Genomic DNA, 16514 nt, shown 5'->3' with positions numbered 1-16514 from the left:
AAAGAACTATCTCTACCTCAGTATGACAAGTTTCTTCTCCTTCAGGAAGGAACTATCTCTACCTCAGTATGAGAAGATTCTTCTCCTTCATCTTCGTTTTCAGAATTTTCACTTGAATTACTTAACTATTTTTCTTTCTGGTTTTCGTTTTTCTCTTATATTCTTTTTATTGTTTTCTTTATCACATTCCAGAGATGTTAATTTTGCTTTTGCAACATTACAAAGTGCCAGAGTTTTTTTGTAAATTCTAAATTAATTCTAGTTTTTGGCCACCAAGCGAAGTAGACTTCTTTGTTTGTTTTTCAGATCACTCGTTGTGGATGTTTCTTGGTTTTCCAGAGTCATCGTTGCATTTCACGCTCCAGTGGTCGGCATCGCTTTTTCCTTGGCGACCCGCACTTTCGTCGACCTAGTTGAATCCGTCTCTTTTTTTCTTCTCATTCAACTGGGGCTGTTTCTTACAGTATGGGTAATTATTTTTGTCCAAGTGAGTATAGTAATTTATCTTTGCCCAGATAAGTGAAGGTGGTTGTCGCAGAAAAGGTTTATAAATTTTTCCTACACTATTCCTATAAACTCAAAAGTTGGCAGAAAACTCGCCTATCTCTCAGCTCACACTCGCCAAAAGTCCTCGGCGATAATAACACATCCAACTCTAGCTGTCTTGAAAAATTTGTATAGAATACACGTGTAGTGGGGTCTATTCGAGATTTTATCTACATTTAGAGCAGGTTTTCTGGTTTAGTTGTGACATTTTTGCTTGGAAACGTATTGACTTTTTTGTTTTAAGTAATGGCGACAAATTGTGTAACCTGTTGTTGTTAATCTGTTCACATTCACCTGTTAAAACACGTGATGCAGAAATCTCTACACGCTGGCTTGTGATAATATACGTATTAAGAAGGCTTGGCATGAATAGGTGGGTTGAAGCGTTCGACTTGTAATCTCAAGGTCGCAGGTTGAATTATGGTCGCACCAAACATGCTCGCACTTTCGGCATTGGTGGCGTTATAATGGATCAACCCCATTATTCGTTGGTAAAATAGTCGTCACATTGTAGGCAGTGGGTAATGATGACTAGTTGCCTTCCCTCCAGTCTTACGCTGCAAATTTAGGGAGAGCTAGCGCAGATAGATCTTATCTAGCTTTTAGCGAAATTCGAAAACAAAGAAATATGCTTTGAACTTGAACCGAGGAAAATGTTATGAAATTAAAGCCGAAGTAAACAACCAGTGCTTACATGCGGTATTGGCAGAATGCCTGGAATTCAAACGATACGCCAAGAAGGAAGTGTAGCTTGTTTGTTTTGGAATTTCGCACAAAGCTACTCGAGGGCTATCTGTGCTAGCCGTCCCTAATTTAGCAGTGGCAGCTAAAAGAGGGAAGGCAGCTAGTCATCACCACTCATCGCCAACTCTTGGGCTACTCTTTTACCAACGAATAGTGGGATTTACCGAAAAATTATAACGCCACCACGGCTGGGAGGGCGAGCATGTTTGGCGCGACGCGGATGCGAACCCGCGACCATCAGATTACGAGTCCTACACCTTAACGGGCTTGGCCATAGCGGGCCAGGAAGTGTAGTAGAAATAAGACAGAAAATCATAATTACGAAGAATTTTCCAAAATCAAGGCAAGTATTTAATAACAATGACAAACATTAATTTGTTTCATCAGATATAAAAGTAGATAATGTTTATTTCAAAAGTGTTTTAGTAAATTACCATATGTTAATTGCAAATGTTTTGTTACATCACAAGTGTTTTAGAAAATTATCTCACGTTTGTCACAAGCACGGTTTTATGTCATAAATGTTTTAGTTAAATATTGTTGCTCTTTGCTTGCCCTTTAAGAAGAAAAACTATCTTAGAATTACAGCGTTTTGTGTTACAGTTTAGAACGATAAATTAATCTTTTTGCACTAAAAAAGGTTCAGAGAGACTGTATCATTAAATGCAATTTCCGATACATTTTATCCCAGTATGGAGATTAAAGTCCAGTCATATTATAAGCCGTTATAGTCCGCATAGATACCGTACACCGCAGTACAGAAACGGATTGATTTTGAACCAGTAAAGAATATTCATATACATTTAATCCCAGTACAGAAAGTTCAGAGATATTGTACGACTATAAAAAGAAACGTAAATTAAGACACACGTTAGTTAGTCTTGCAGACAAAACAAGCTCTACGGTGCGTTCAATAATTATTTCTTATTTACTTAATGTTCTATGTTTCACATTAAAGACAACTGAACAGATAGCTCGATGTGGCTTTGCCATCGTGAAAACTCACATACAACTGAATATAAATAAACATTCCGAACGCTATTTTCTACAGATACGTACTTGTATCGTAACAATGTTTTCTCAGTTGGCACTTCATGTATGCTTAACAACTCATTTTCTCATTAAATAAGTTCCTTTACCAACTTATTTTTTCAATTAACAGCTCTTGAAGAATGTATAAATAGATCTCAAATAAATTCAAGTGTTTGATATACTTTACTATCATGTTTGTGAGCATAGGTGCGTACTACTAATATATGTTTCAATTTTTTTAAGGTTACTTTCAGTAACTTTATTGATTATAATGTCTGTAATATATTTACTTTGTAATATGTATAATGTATGTTGTATTAAATGGCTAACTTGAATAGCATTCCGAAAACAATGTTTGACGTATTTAAGACTGTATATATAGAAACATGAATAGAGTGTGGTTGTAATACTATTACGATGAACACTTCTACTTGTTCAAAATCTTTAAAGAACTATTTAGAATATGTAACCGTTTACAATGTAATAGAACTAACACTAATGTCTCATGTGATGTGTAAATCTATGTTATTATGTTTATCAGTTTCTCATTTTATTCACTTTTTCATTATGATTATTCAACATTATTAGTTTGATATCTTGTTTAGAAACAACCTAAATTTTATGGGAAATTGTCAACATTATGACTGATAATAAGTGTAAATCTTATTCTCAATCACCTATATTAATCACTCAATTAATTATCAAATTCTGATCCCCATTGGTTGATAAGATCAGAAGCTACTGAATATAACAAACTGCTTTATTTTTAACAGTTTTGATGAATCTTATTCATCTCGATAAGTGTCAAATTGTTTTAATATATTACAATAAAACTGTAAAAATGCAGAAAACCTGGAAATATATGTCTGTATATGTCTGTCGATTAATGAGATTTTAATTTGAAATTATGATAAAATCACATCTAATAATGGTTTCTGACTGTATATGTGGTAAAGCATCCATTGTGATCTTTATTAGACTGACAACCGCTGCTTTCATTTGTTAAAATAAAACTAGGTTGTTAGATAACATAGCATCTAATAAAAAAACTGTAGTATGAAAAAGAGCTTTTACTGTAGCTAATCTTACTTCATATCCCATAAACGTACTTGGAGAATTGGTTAATTACTTATCAAAATTGATCTGTTAGTGTCATATGATAATGTGACCCAATAATATCATTGCATAAGGAGTTTTGAATTCTGTTCCAAAGATCTTTTGCAATATTACCTTGACCTAATAACTTAAATTACATACAAGTTATTTTGCTTTTACAAATATATTTTCCATAAGATACGGAGACTTCTAAATTAATATTCTTTTTTTTTCTATCACGTAAAAATTGTTTCAAATCGGTAACAAAACAAACACTTACTCAGTTCAATTTATTATTTCCTTTATCACAATGAATAATTTTTCATTATTATGTTTTTGAAGAAAAATATAAACTGATGAAAGAGAATAACATTGATAACAAATGAATATATATCTATATTCATCTAGAATTTTTTTTTGGAAATACTCGTCTCTTATTTTCAAAACTACATATCGTCTTACGTTTTTTAAATGTATCATCTTGATATCTGTTGACTCTATGAAGCCATTGTTTCTTTATCCAGTGTTTGTTACGTGCTTTGCCGGCCTGCTCAAACAAAAACATGAAACCTTTGTATGACTTGATTGTCAACTCTACGATAATTTCGAAGGTACCGAATAACCAGTTGTACCAGATACATATGTTATAATTGTGTAGAACACCTTTCAAACTTCTTTTGGAACAATTAATGTATAATTGCACTCATATCGTACCTAGACTTTGTTCCTAGCTGTGCTATTAGTTCATTTAGCAATATTATTGCAACAAACTAGTGAATGTTTATATGAAAGAAAACGTGAAAGAAAAATAATACTTCCTGACAACCTAGTAGTAGACAAGGCTACTAATAGAGAAACATTAATTTTTTAAACACATATTTCAGAAGCCTCGTAATATTATGGTTAATAATAAGAAGTGTGATACAGGTTACAGTGTACAGAAGTATCAGTACACACTTGCATAAAACAATGATGATTATAGAACAACAATGATTTTAGAATACATGGTGAGAGAGTTTTCCTGCTCGTTTAGCGTTTAGTTTAGTCTGTGATTAGTTGATGCTATCAGTTGGCTTATAGATCAAATATCGATAACAAGAATATGAGTACAGATAAAAGATAAATTTCAGGATCAAACATTTCACCACGTGGTAATATTCTTCTAGAACATTTCTTCTTCGAATTGTCAACACTTGAAATATGTTCTACATAAATTAACCCAAGCAAGCATTTCAATATATGTCGAAAAATGTTTCTGGAACAGAAGAAATACACAGAGAGACAGATCAACGAAAGTTTTCTTTTAAATATAAATTACAGTTTATTTCTTACTTGATTCAGTTTATTCTTTTGTGTTTTCTATAACCACAAAATAATCAAACTAAATTTCAATGCATTTTTTTATTTCAATATTCAGTTTACCATAAGCTCAAGAATATATTTTTCTTGTACTGTATAACCTTCTGGTGTTATTTGAATAAAGGTAAGATTTCAGAATATCATTTCTATCAGCGATAATCCGGATCCTAAAAAACAGTGAAAAAAGAAAACGTATATGAACTTTCAAATCAATTGAAGTAAAATCACAGAATTGTCAATGTTATTATAAGTAAGTTATTTTATTAACTTTAATGATTTTTAAAGGATAGGGGAAGTTTATTCGAAATGACGAGAAACCTAATTAAAGTAAAAATTAATCTGAAACGTTTGGCATGGCTATTAATACCTTTATTCAGATAAAGTTGGGAACAATGTTTCCACCTACTTAGGTCAACTTCAGGTTAACAAAGAGCTGCAAACTTTGTCTTTGTTAATTTCAGGATGTTTGTGTTTTAAAAATACCACAAATTATTTTGTTAGAATTGTATTTGGTTTCATATGAACTATACAAATATATTTCTTTATATATATACGTAATTTTTCAATTTATGTATGTTTAATTTACATAAAATGTTTATATAACAGACTTATATATAAATATCTTGTGTGAGATATAACGTATCACACAGGTTATTCAACTTATGAATCTCCAACTCTTTCTTCACAGTTACATGTAAAGTAGAAGTTAAAATGTTCCTATCTTACCCTTTAATAAAACTGAAAATTTCTATTCTGTACAAATACAACAATTCTCTCTCATTTCCCAACGAGTTAGCAATGACTTGAGTGAACTTAATCACTAATATCTGGAGTCGGTTCTGTGCGATTACAAATTTCTCATTGCCCACTGTGTAGCTTTACTTTAAGAAAACAACTTGACCTAAGGCCCTTATGTTTCTCATTTCAGAATAATAATTTTTAATGTGTAAATATTTTAAGCTATTAGACATTACACATTACTTAGAAAACAAATTACTTTTCTTAACCTTCAGAGAGCAGCATTTTTTTAAATATTCAGAACTTTTAAAAATAGTAAAGTTAACAAAGCAGGTTCTTCCAAACCACTGACGATATTGTATGACAGTTATTAAAAGAGCAGACTATGCATTCTTATATCATGTGAAACAATATTCACATTAATAAAAGAAATGTTGCATAAGTGAAGAATTTTGATACTTTTGGGCTACACTCTTACCAATGAGAGTGCAAGCACGTTTGATGCGATAGGAATTTGAACACGCGATCTACAGAGTCACAAGTCGAGTTTAATGGTAAGTAGTTAATGTGATTTTAAACGCTTCCGTATTTAAATTTTGATGTACTCACTTATTTATATTAACTTCAACATCGAAATTAATGGAGCTCTTATCAATTATCATCCAGCAGTTTGATTTTATGCATTTTCATATTTACATAATATGGGGATATGAAGCAATCATACTGAAGGCCTTAGCTGTGAGTTACGAAACTCTCGTATGTTATATGCTAAATTATGCGAAGGTCATGTTTCGTAATTGGCTATTTCGTCAGGTATATTGCGAAACGAATTTGAATAACAAATGAACGCTATACATTTTATGGAAATGTTTTTAATTTCTTTTTTATATTAATATCCTTTCAATGTCCGAAATCATGACTAATAAACATTATGGTGTTTACATCTTTACTTCGTCGAAAAGTAAATTATACAATTATTTCTTTTTCTTTCTTACAATCTAAATTATTTGATGTCAAATATTTAATTTGTTTTCTATTTTACATTTTATTATTATTCATTTGTTTTTCATACTTCTTTATATGCAAAAACGGCTCGTTTGGTCCTGATCAACTCAACCAGAAGTAATCCTTACCCCTACAAAAAGGCTAGTGAAGTGCTATTGACAAGTAGCTGTACCTTGAATAAAAAATGACATTAATAGAGTTGAAGCTAGCTCTAGTTACAAAACTTGTGCTGTGCTACAAGCTTTTAACAATATGTTAAGCCATATGCGTAGCTGTAATTAGAACTACGTAGACAATATAGGATGTGTATGAACACTGCTATATAGTTATATAAATATGTGTGTGTGGTTATAAGACACTTGTCTTTGTATGTTTTAGTAGTTGACATATGAGTAGGTTTAATTCGGTGATTATTCTATGTATAAGTACTAAGAGAGCGGCACAGAATGTGAGTATTGTATCACTAAAAAGTAATACGGGCATGATTTTTATTTGAGAAGGTTTTTATATTATCAAGAGATAAGTGGATAATTGTTGAAAATATACCGTTTCCACAGTACTTTCGATTAATAGTTTGATTCTTATAGCAAAACCACGCCGGGCTATCTGCTGAGCTCACGGAAGGGAATCGAACCCCTGATTTTAGTTTTGAAAATCCATAGACATACCGCTGTGCTACCGGGTGGCGGTTCGGAAAATACGGCGTAATGTTGTGTGACAAATTACGGAACAGCGATTCTATATTTAGAAAAGATCTTACAGGAAGGATTATTTAAGATCTGTAAGACCTAAGTTCGACGATATCTCATTAAGAGAGAAGATTTTTTATTAGATTTAAAGGATATTAACGATAACTTTCCGACTTCTGATCGCATTCCACAAAAACGTTGTTTACTAGACGCCTGGGGAAATGTTTTGAAATTTTTGTTTCGAAAAGTAACCATGGACGATCTATGTGAATTAAACAGAAAATAGAACATCAAACACAAATATCTATAGAAATGGTTAATTTAAAGGGCCACAAAAATGAACTCATTAAATCAGGCATTTGAATTACATGACGACGAAATTAAAAAAGTGTCCCAAGCCCCAGTAAACATTACTACCACTTTGATACAAACCAAAATAAGTCCGTCTGAGCTTCCAACTGTAGGATCTGAAATGTTAGTTTCAACTATAGTATTCAGAATAACTGAAAACAATTATCATTTACAGTTGGAAGTAGTGGGACTGAGTTATTTTAGTTAGTACAAGTATTGTATGTAGGAGTAGACAGAAAGTTGAGTTTATACTTTATACGTCGAAATATATTGAAAGAAATATTGTATGAATTTGAAAATACTTAGAATCTGTGAAGCCTACAAATAGAGAAGAGATTTATGTGCATTATTTATAAACTGAAGTAAAGACAGCTGCAGTAAAGGATACACTGCGAGTGTTCATAGAGATACCTTTATAGCAACAGATAGAAGTTTCAAATTATATAGGATTATGTCCTTACCCTTACACGTAACCTTAAACCATTCGTTAGCTCTAACTGTGGAAATGACAGAGGAATATATGCTGAAATATGTAGAAGGTCCACTTAGAGTATGTGACCCTGAGCTATGTAAAACTAGAATAATTATCACTAAACAATTTTTTTTACAATATTAAGACACCATGAACTTGGTTATATTAAACGTAAAATAAGAGCTTGCCTTGTCGATACTACGCCCTAAATAAAATATAAATAGGTTTCATTATCGAACAGAAGTAATCACATTAAAGAATAGTGGATATCTCAGACTGGTTAGAACTTGTTCTACTCATTTTCCATGAATTACATTATCCTATAATTTTAGAAGTAAAACTAAATATACAAGAAATCTGTTAAATATAAGAGTACCCGACAGGCAAGAACTATTGATTGTAAAAGAGTTACAGTTAATTCAAAATATAAATGTAGATTCGAATCTGAAAGGACTGTCAAACATATAAGATGAAATCTGAAACTTGACCTGTTCGAAAGCTAGGTAAATTATCAACGAATTTCAACAGCATGTACACAACGTGAGAGTAACAGCAGAAGGAAGAAGTTTGGGAAGTGAAAGTTGACTGATTCAGTAATGATAACATTATGTTTTTTTTTGTAGTAATACTATTAAGTACGGTGCTGTACACAGTACGTGAAAGATTTGCTTTACTGATATTTTGAAAGTTAGATGGGCTGTGTAAATACAAAAATAATACCAGAATAGGGCCAGTTAACAACAGAAGGTTGTCTTACTCTCAGGCTACCGAAGTAATTGAATTATTTGACGATAGCTTATCTGATTTTGATGTAGAGTGATTTATGGGAGTAATTCATCTAAATATTAAATTCGTAAGTAACTGGCGAGGTTAGTTAATGAAAAAATAAATATATAGATCAAAATTAATAACATTAATATATATATGTTTTATCATACAAAAATGAAAATTTCGATAACCGGTATATAAGGACAATATTAATTTGTCACAGACGATAACAAAAGAAGTTATCAATTATTTCCACAAAACAGTTAATCAGTGACAGATAAAAGAATACCTACATGACGATAATGTTTTCAAGTAGAAAAAAATGTGAGCAAAGAAGTTTTAACTCATATATCGAAGTGCGTGTAATACAGTGAAGAGCGCGAGCAGTTACAACGTTCCAGTCCGAGAAGACATTTCCGGTATGAGTTCTAAGAGAAGACCAGAGAATAACTAGGAGTAGACGTAAGAAGAATGTAGACGTATCTTGATTGTTAAAGATGGTGTACAATTTGATATATTAATTTAACGTAATACAACATAAAGTACACGTATATTAAACTCTTTCTTCTTAATTTGGGGCCCTGCATGGCCCGGTGGGTTAAGACGTTAGTCTCGTAATCTGTGGGTCGTTGGTTCGAATCCCAGTCGCATCAAATATGCTTGCACTTTCAACCGTGTGTACGTTATAATGTGACGTTCAATCCCATTTTTCGTTGGTAAAAGAGTAGACCTAGAGTTGGCGATGGGTGGTCAAGACTAACTGCCTTCCCTCTAATCTTTCACTGCTAAATCATGGACGGTTAGCGCAGATAGCCCTTGAATAGCTTTGCGCGAAATTCAACACAAACAAACAAACTTCTTTATTTGGAGTTCCTTTTATTATGAAGTATTACATTGGTAAAGAATATTATGTGTAAAATTTAGTATCATTCAATGTGTTTACTAACCATTACTATATATGTGAACAACTTCATAATGAATACATGGTATATGTATATAAATATTCATTATTAACAGAAAATTGTTAATTGTGATGAATGTAAGATATAAGGATGGAAAGAAAGAGCTTTCACGATGAGATCTTTATCAGAAATAATTTTTTTTTTAAACAGGTAGGAGTGAGGCATCGATAGGTATTTTAGAAGCCTCGAATTATGTGGTTAATAATAAGATGTGTGATACAGGATACAGTGAAGTGTGAGTACACACGTGCATAGAACAATGATGATTGGAGGACAACAATGATTTTATAAAACATGTTGTGAATATTTCCGCTGCTCCTTTAGCGTTTAGTCTGTAATTACTCGACTCTTTGCAAGGTTAGTAAAGGGTTATGGAAACAATGGATCCTCCATTAATGAGTGGAACAAAGAAGAAACTGACAGTTTGACACAACTACAGTATGAGATAAAGTTACAAAGATTGTTTACTTACAACTTTAAAACTTCCTCAAATGTAAACAGCTGGCTTATTGATCATATATCGATAATAAGAATGTGAGTACTGATACAAGATCAATCTCAGGGTCAAATATTTGACCAGTACTAATATTTTTTCCAGAACATTTCTTTTTCGAATTATCAACACTCGATATAAATCCTACGAAACTATTTATTCTAGAACGGATTATCGAAAGTTTTGTTTTAACTATAAATCACACTTTGTTTCTTACTTTATTCAGTTTATTGTTTACTGCTTTCTATTACGAAAAAAATCACACTAAAATTAAAGCAAGGTTTTTTTATTTAAAATTTAGTTTGCAGTAATTTCAAGTATACATTTTTCTTGCACAATATAACCTACGTGTTGTTAATTGAATGGAGGTAAGATTTTAGAACCTCATTTCTATCGCCGAGAATCCGGATCCTAATAAGCTGTAAAAATAAAAACATATAAAAAGTTTCATATAAGTTGAGTTAAAAGTACAAAGTTGTCGATGTTGTTATAAATATGTTATTTGATTAACTTTACGATTTTTATCGGATTGGGGATGTTTATTCGTGATGAGGAGAAATCCACTTCAAGTAAAATTGTATCTCAGGAGATTTGGTGTGAGTATTAAAACTTTTATTAAGATAAAAGTAGAGAACAACGTTTCAACCTTCTTAGGACATCTTGAGGTTAACAAAGAGTTCGTAACTTTCTCTTTGTTAGATTGCGGAAGGTTTTGTTTGAAGACAACTACAAATTATGTGATTACTGTTGTAATTGGTTTCAATATGCACAAAATATGAATAATTTTTTGAACAACTATTCCACTTATGAAACTCCTCCTATTTTCTTACACGTGATTCAAAAGTAGAATTGAAAATGTTAAATTCTTACTCTTTAATAAAACTGAAGACTACTTATTCTGCACAAATACAACAATCTTCTCTCTTTTCTCAATGAGATATCGATGACCTTAGTGACTTTAATCGCTAATATCTGGTTTAGGTACTCGGTGATAATTAAACTTCAGATACCCCATTGTGTAGCTTTGCATTAAGAAAACAATGTGAGCGATGTCCCTTATGTTTCTCATTTCATACCTAATATGTTTAATAATGCGTATAAATTTTATGCTCTTAGATATTACACATTATTTAGAAAAACAATTATACTATGTAAGAAAATGTTTACTTTTTCTTGCCTCTGGGCAGTACTGTTCTTTCCCAATTGCTTATGCCTAAAGTAAATGGAAGAGGTTTAAATTTCTCTTTAAACTTTGCTCTTGTGATTTGGGTACGAAATTTTTAAATCTACCAATTTTTCCAGAACATTCCAGGCATATTCAATGCTGAGTAGCTGATAGAAAATTTTCTCGAATTTACAAGAATTTTCAAGAACATTCTAGAATGTTGTAGAACTAACAAGCATTTTCTCGAAAGTTGTAGAATTTACTAGAATCTTGAAGAGCCTTTTAGAATTTTCAAGAGCTTTCCATGGTAATATATACACAGGAGTTCACCACTCACACTTCAATTTAGTTCTAGCTACCTAAGTGAACCCACAGACCAATCTGATTTTGTCAGAGATGGCATCAAGAAGCTGCAAGCATTCTTCAGACGCATTCTGTTATGTATGTGGCCAATTTATCAAAACAAGAGTGAAAAAGGATTCTGTGACAGCATCTGCTAAAATGTTTAAGGCCTACTATGTATATTTCGTCATTCCTGTCGGGGATCAAGACAAATCCTAGGGAAATCATTTTACCTGCGAACAATGTAAAAATACATTAGAAAGTAAGGCTGACACTTTTTGCTTGGTTGAATAGTAAGATTTTATATTATACAAATTCTAGACATTTTAAAATTTAAATGTTTCTGACTTATATTTTTTTTAATTTACGATTGTATAGAAAAATATCACATATAAAATATTTTGCATGAACCTCTTACACATTAGTTGTAGATGAAATACATTTATTCTTCATAATAACTTTATTTTCATCTTTTGCGAGAAGTTTCAGAGGGGAAAAGAGAGTCATAAAGTTCGCTATTCCAAGAATTTGGCGTGAACCAGCAGACGACTTAAGCAATTTATACTTTTGTATGGTGGATCGTACCAAACGTTGGAAAGGGAAAAAAGTTTGGGCAGCTTTATCGCAGTGGTTTTAGGCTTCTTCGGTACTCACATGGCCTAAAATGATGTGGAACTGTTTGAGGATCTGGTGAAGAACTACGGCAAAACGGGCCGCTGGATGTCTCTGAAAATACATATCCTTGACTATCATATTGACAAATTTAAGGAGAACATGGGAGCATACTCAGAGGAGCAAAGCGAGTGATTCCACCAAGATATACTAGACTTTGAACGCTGCTACCAAGGAGTTTATAACGAAAACATGCTGGGGGTTGATAGGTGAAAGTCATTTACATTACAATCGCAATTTTCGAAAAGCTACTTACTTCTAAACATTTTTGTTCATTTGTCTATAACTTTAATATGAACACGTGTACATTTTGATTCATGTTTTGTTTTATTCAGACCTCATATACATAAAAATGTGCAAATTTGCCCGTTTTCACATCAAAAATTTCCAAATTTCGTTATCTAGGTCTCAAAATCCAAGTTTGAAGGGAATAATGGCCATTTTCTGTACTTTCACAACATAAGCAATTAAGAAATAACACATACTATCGAGGAAAAACATTGTGTTACATAGTGTTATTTGTATTAACTATCACAAAGCAGCAACTTCTGAAAATGTTCAAAAACTTTAAAAACATTACACTTAACAAAGCAGCTTCTTCCAAAAAAAATTAACAAACTAGTGAAGATACGGTGTAATAGTTACTAGAAGACCAGATTATATATTCTTATGTCATGTGAGATAATATTCTCATTGATGAAACAAATATTACATAAATCACGGATTATGAAACTCTGGGGCTACTCTTTCAGCAACTAGAGGACAGGCCTGCTTTGTTGTCAAAACCACTTTTATTTCAATGTTTTCCCATATCTACATTACGACCATAACCATTGTGGATGTTTCGGGGTATTTCGTTTTTCGCCTAACTTCCTGCAGTGTAGACCGTAATAACAAAACGCAGAATGAAAACCTGTAATAAAATAAATATCAAAATTCAGTTTTTTTTATGAAACTATGACCATTAAAACACAAACAAGCTACTCTTTTGGTCCATGAAGAAACTATGTAGATCCAAAGTTCTTTTACAGAGACATATAATATACAAACACACACAAACTAGTACGATGAAAATTAGATTATCATACAACATTTTCTCCATAAAGCTTTAAGAATTTATTTTGAAATTTTCTTACATAGAACAGCTTCAGTATAAAATAATGATATTATTCATGTTAGTCTAAATCGTTTAGCCTAATTTTCATTAAAATTGTAATGGAAATAACAAATGATTAATTAATTTAGTGAATCTAGTCAAGATAAACGTTATATTACTGATGTTGTGACAGATACTTCTCGAGGATCTTGGTGGGAAATTCAACATAATTCTTCTTGTTTGTTGTTTATGTGATGCGAACATTTTTCACACCGCTGTTTTACAGCGAATTGTTTTATACTAAAATTTCACCTTTCTAAGAACTATGTTAAAAATTTATATTTCACTAACAATGTCCCATAATAACATCAGGTCTCTTATCGTTAGAAATTAATATTGGTCTAATTATCTTATATTATTCTGCCTAGAAAAGTTCCACTTCTCATATTTGAATGATACCATGCAACAAATACAACTGTTTCTCTGTGGTTTTACAGTTTAACCGATAATTAACTTATAGAATAAACTATAGAACACTTCCCACTGTCCTCATATTCATTAGACTGCAATAAGGGAAAATACGTTGACATCAGCTGAATTTTAGTTGGTCATGCTAACAATATTCTTCAAATTTACAAATTATATAATGTGTAATTATGACGCAATCATACTGAAAGCAATAACTCTGAATTACGAAACGGTTTTAACACAAATTGTTACTTATTGCTTTTAAATCATACAAATGTGATAATGAAGATTATTGTAGATTATTACATTCATATCGCGTTTAGAAATAGCCTAGATCTCACGCACGTTGTCATATTACGGCTATTAATAATTGGAAATCTCTTGAGTTCATCAATACTCACGTAAGAAGATTGAAGAAAAATGAAATAAGGAACATACAAAGTAATTGTCGTTCTGTATTAAAAGACTGGAAATCCATAGATTAGTTACATTTCTCTTTCGCTTGTTTCCTCTCAATTACTTAAGTTCTCCATTTACAAAACATTGTTAAGCATTACTGCCAGCATAGAAATATTCATTGACGGATCATGTTACCAACATATTTCTACCTGAACATAACAATAATGCTATCTTCATCCTGTATACTACATGGAGACCTTTGACAGAAAATATCATAAACTGACCTCAAGAAAACGCTAAAACAACAGTAAGACTATTTGCCAAATGTACTTTTTTGTTTAGAAAACTCAGTACAAAACGTTCAGAGTCACCGCATCCCTTTGTTTTTATTAATTAATAATTAAATTAATTTCTATATAAATATAAATAAATATCTATATGTATATAATATATATAATAATAGTCTTGTGTACAACTATTGGTCTGTCTATAAACGTATTTTTTTTGACGAGTTGATCGACCCAGACCCAACATGAAATGCTAATTCAAAATTCCGAAATCAAATTCATATCAAATTTTCCTAAACGTCAAAAATAGAAAAATATTTTGTATATATTAATTCTCAGATCGTTACTGCAGGAACTGTCGTAAATAATGTTCAACGGGATATTAATGTGTCTGAACAAGTCAGATTAATGTTCTGTCGAAACATTTGGTAAGTTCTCTCAGAATGTTAATTTTCTTTCTGAGGCTAATGTACTTTCAAAAACCGACATCATGCCAAATAATCATTGTGGTGTCATATCTTCAGTTCGTGCAAAGGTAAATTATATTTATTAAGTTTATAATTACATTAATAACATGTTTCGGGTAGTGTTGCTTATATTATGTGGAAAAATGTTGAGATTCGGTAAACATCAGTTAACTACCGGTTTAGCAACTTTTTTATCTGAAACAACGTCTAGAAAAGTAATGGTTGTTTTGAATCAAAACACTGGAAATCTATAGATAAGTTACATTTTTCTCTCGCTTGTTTTCTCTTAATAACTTTCTTAAATTCTCCATTTACAAAACTTTATGTATTTTTTCCACCATAGAAATATTCCTCACAAATCAGTACGTACAAATGTTTCATATTAAAACTTCATATGAACACTTTAGACATTATGGTTTTGTGGTAAACAATGTATAAATTATGGCATATTTTTGTTCTTTGTTTTTCACTTTTATATTAGTGCATTCAGTTTGTTTCCCAGAAACAAAATTATTAAAATACTCAAATGGAATTATAAACTAGTTGTAATATTTGCTTCTTCTGTGAGGAAATTCTGTAAACCCATAGTTATTTCACAGAAACATACAGTTACACAAACTAGTACGATGTAAATTAGCTTATCCTATAACTTTTCCCCATAAAGTTTAATATTTTATTGCGAAATGTTCAAACATAGAACAGACTAAGTATAAAATAAATGGGATTATTCATGTTTAGTCCAAATCGTTTAGTTTAATTTGTATTAATAACTGTAATAGAAATGACTTATTAATTTAGTGAATGTAGTCAACATAAAGATTATTTTACTGGTGTTGTGAAATTTTCCGCTTGAGGAGCTGCTGAGAAATTCAACATAATTTTCTTGTTTATTGTTTTATATGATGAGATTGTTTGTCACGGTATTGTTTTACTGGGAATTCTGTTATACTGAAATTGAATATCTTTCTAAGAATTATATTATCAATTTATTATTCACTAACAATGTAATGATATCAGGTCTCTAATTAACAAAATTAATTTTGGTCTATTTATCTTATATTATTTTGCCACTTCTTATACTGGAATAATGCCATGCACCAAATACAACTATTTGTCTCCGGTGAGCTGTAATAGAGTTTAACCGATAAGTAACTTACAGAATAAGCTGTAAAACACTTACCACTGACTTCATCTTCATTCCAATGCAATAAGCAAAAAGACCTTGATATCGGATCTAAGTAAGTTCGTTATGTTAACAGTGTTCTTCAAATTTACGAACTTTTATAGCGTATTGTTATAACGCAATCATAGTGAAGGCCACAGCTCTGAGTTACGAAACTGTTATAACCCAGATTACTATTTCC

The 16514-nt window shown here is 31.4% G+C and overlaps 2 protein-coding genes and 2 long non-coding RNA genes across 10 annotated transcripts in view; 1 reads left to right on the top strand and 3 right to left on the bottom strand.

Annotated features, from left to right (window-relative positions):
• The window catches only part of LOC143254148 (uncharacterized), a 420077-nt gene that overhangs the window by 268623 nt on the left and 134940 nt on the right, over positions 1 to 16514 (bottom strand). The gene's annotated exons all lie outside the window — the stretch shown is intronic.
• Positions 1 to 16514, top strand: part of LOC143254154 (uncharacterized) — a 58750-nt gene that overhangs the window by 40995 nt on the left and 1241 nt on the right. For 2 of the 7 annotated variants that reach the window (XM_076508959.1, XM_076508958.1), the window contains one exon: positions 307 to 3430. The exons of 1 other annotated variant lie outside the window; for it this stretch is intronic. In XM_076508959.1, the coding sequence (XP_076365074.1) occupies positions 307 to 413 (107 nt within the window). In that variant the 3' untranslated portion in view covers positions 414 to 3430. Of the gene's footprint in view, positions 1 to 306; positions 3431 to 3941; positions 4944 to 9911; positions 12608 to 16514 lie in introns of those variants that run through there. 4 more of the 7 variants (XR_013030025.1, XM_076508957.1, XR_013030024.1 and 1 more) reach the window with 4 other exon arrangements.
• LOC143254171 (uncharacterized) lies at positions 3844 to 6130 on the bottom strand. Its single transcript, XR_013030057.1, has 3 exons — positions 5993 to 6130; positions 4840 to 4943; positions 3844 to 3964 (listed from the first exon to the last, which is right to left on the bottom strand). It is a non-coding gene; the product is annotated as an uncharacterized LOC143254171 (long non-coding RNA).
• Positions 12742 to 16466, bottom strand: LOC143254166 (uncharacterized). The gene is made up of 2 exons (XR_013030050.1): positions 16331 to 16466; positions 12742 to 13346 (listed from the first exon to the last, which is right to left on the bottom strand). It is a non-coding gene; the product is annotated as an uncharacterized LOC143254166 (long non-coding RNA).

Source organism: Tachypleus tridentatus, chromosome 6 (assembly GCF_004210375.1).
Source record: "Tachypleus tridentatus isolate NWPU-2018 chromosome 6, ASM421037v1, whole genome shotgun sequence".
NCBI lineage: Eukaryota > Metazoa > Arthropoda > Merostomata > Xiphosura > Limulidae > Tachypleus > Tachypleus tridentatus.
The sequence above is the reverse complement of the archived record's forward strand: the minus strand, read 5'-3'. Positions and strand labels throughout refer to the sequence as shown.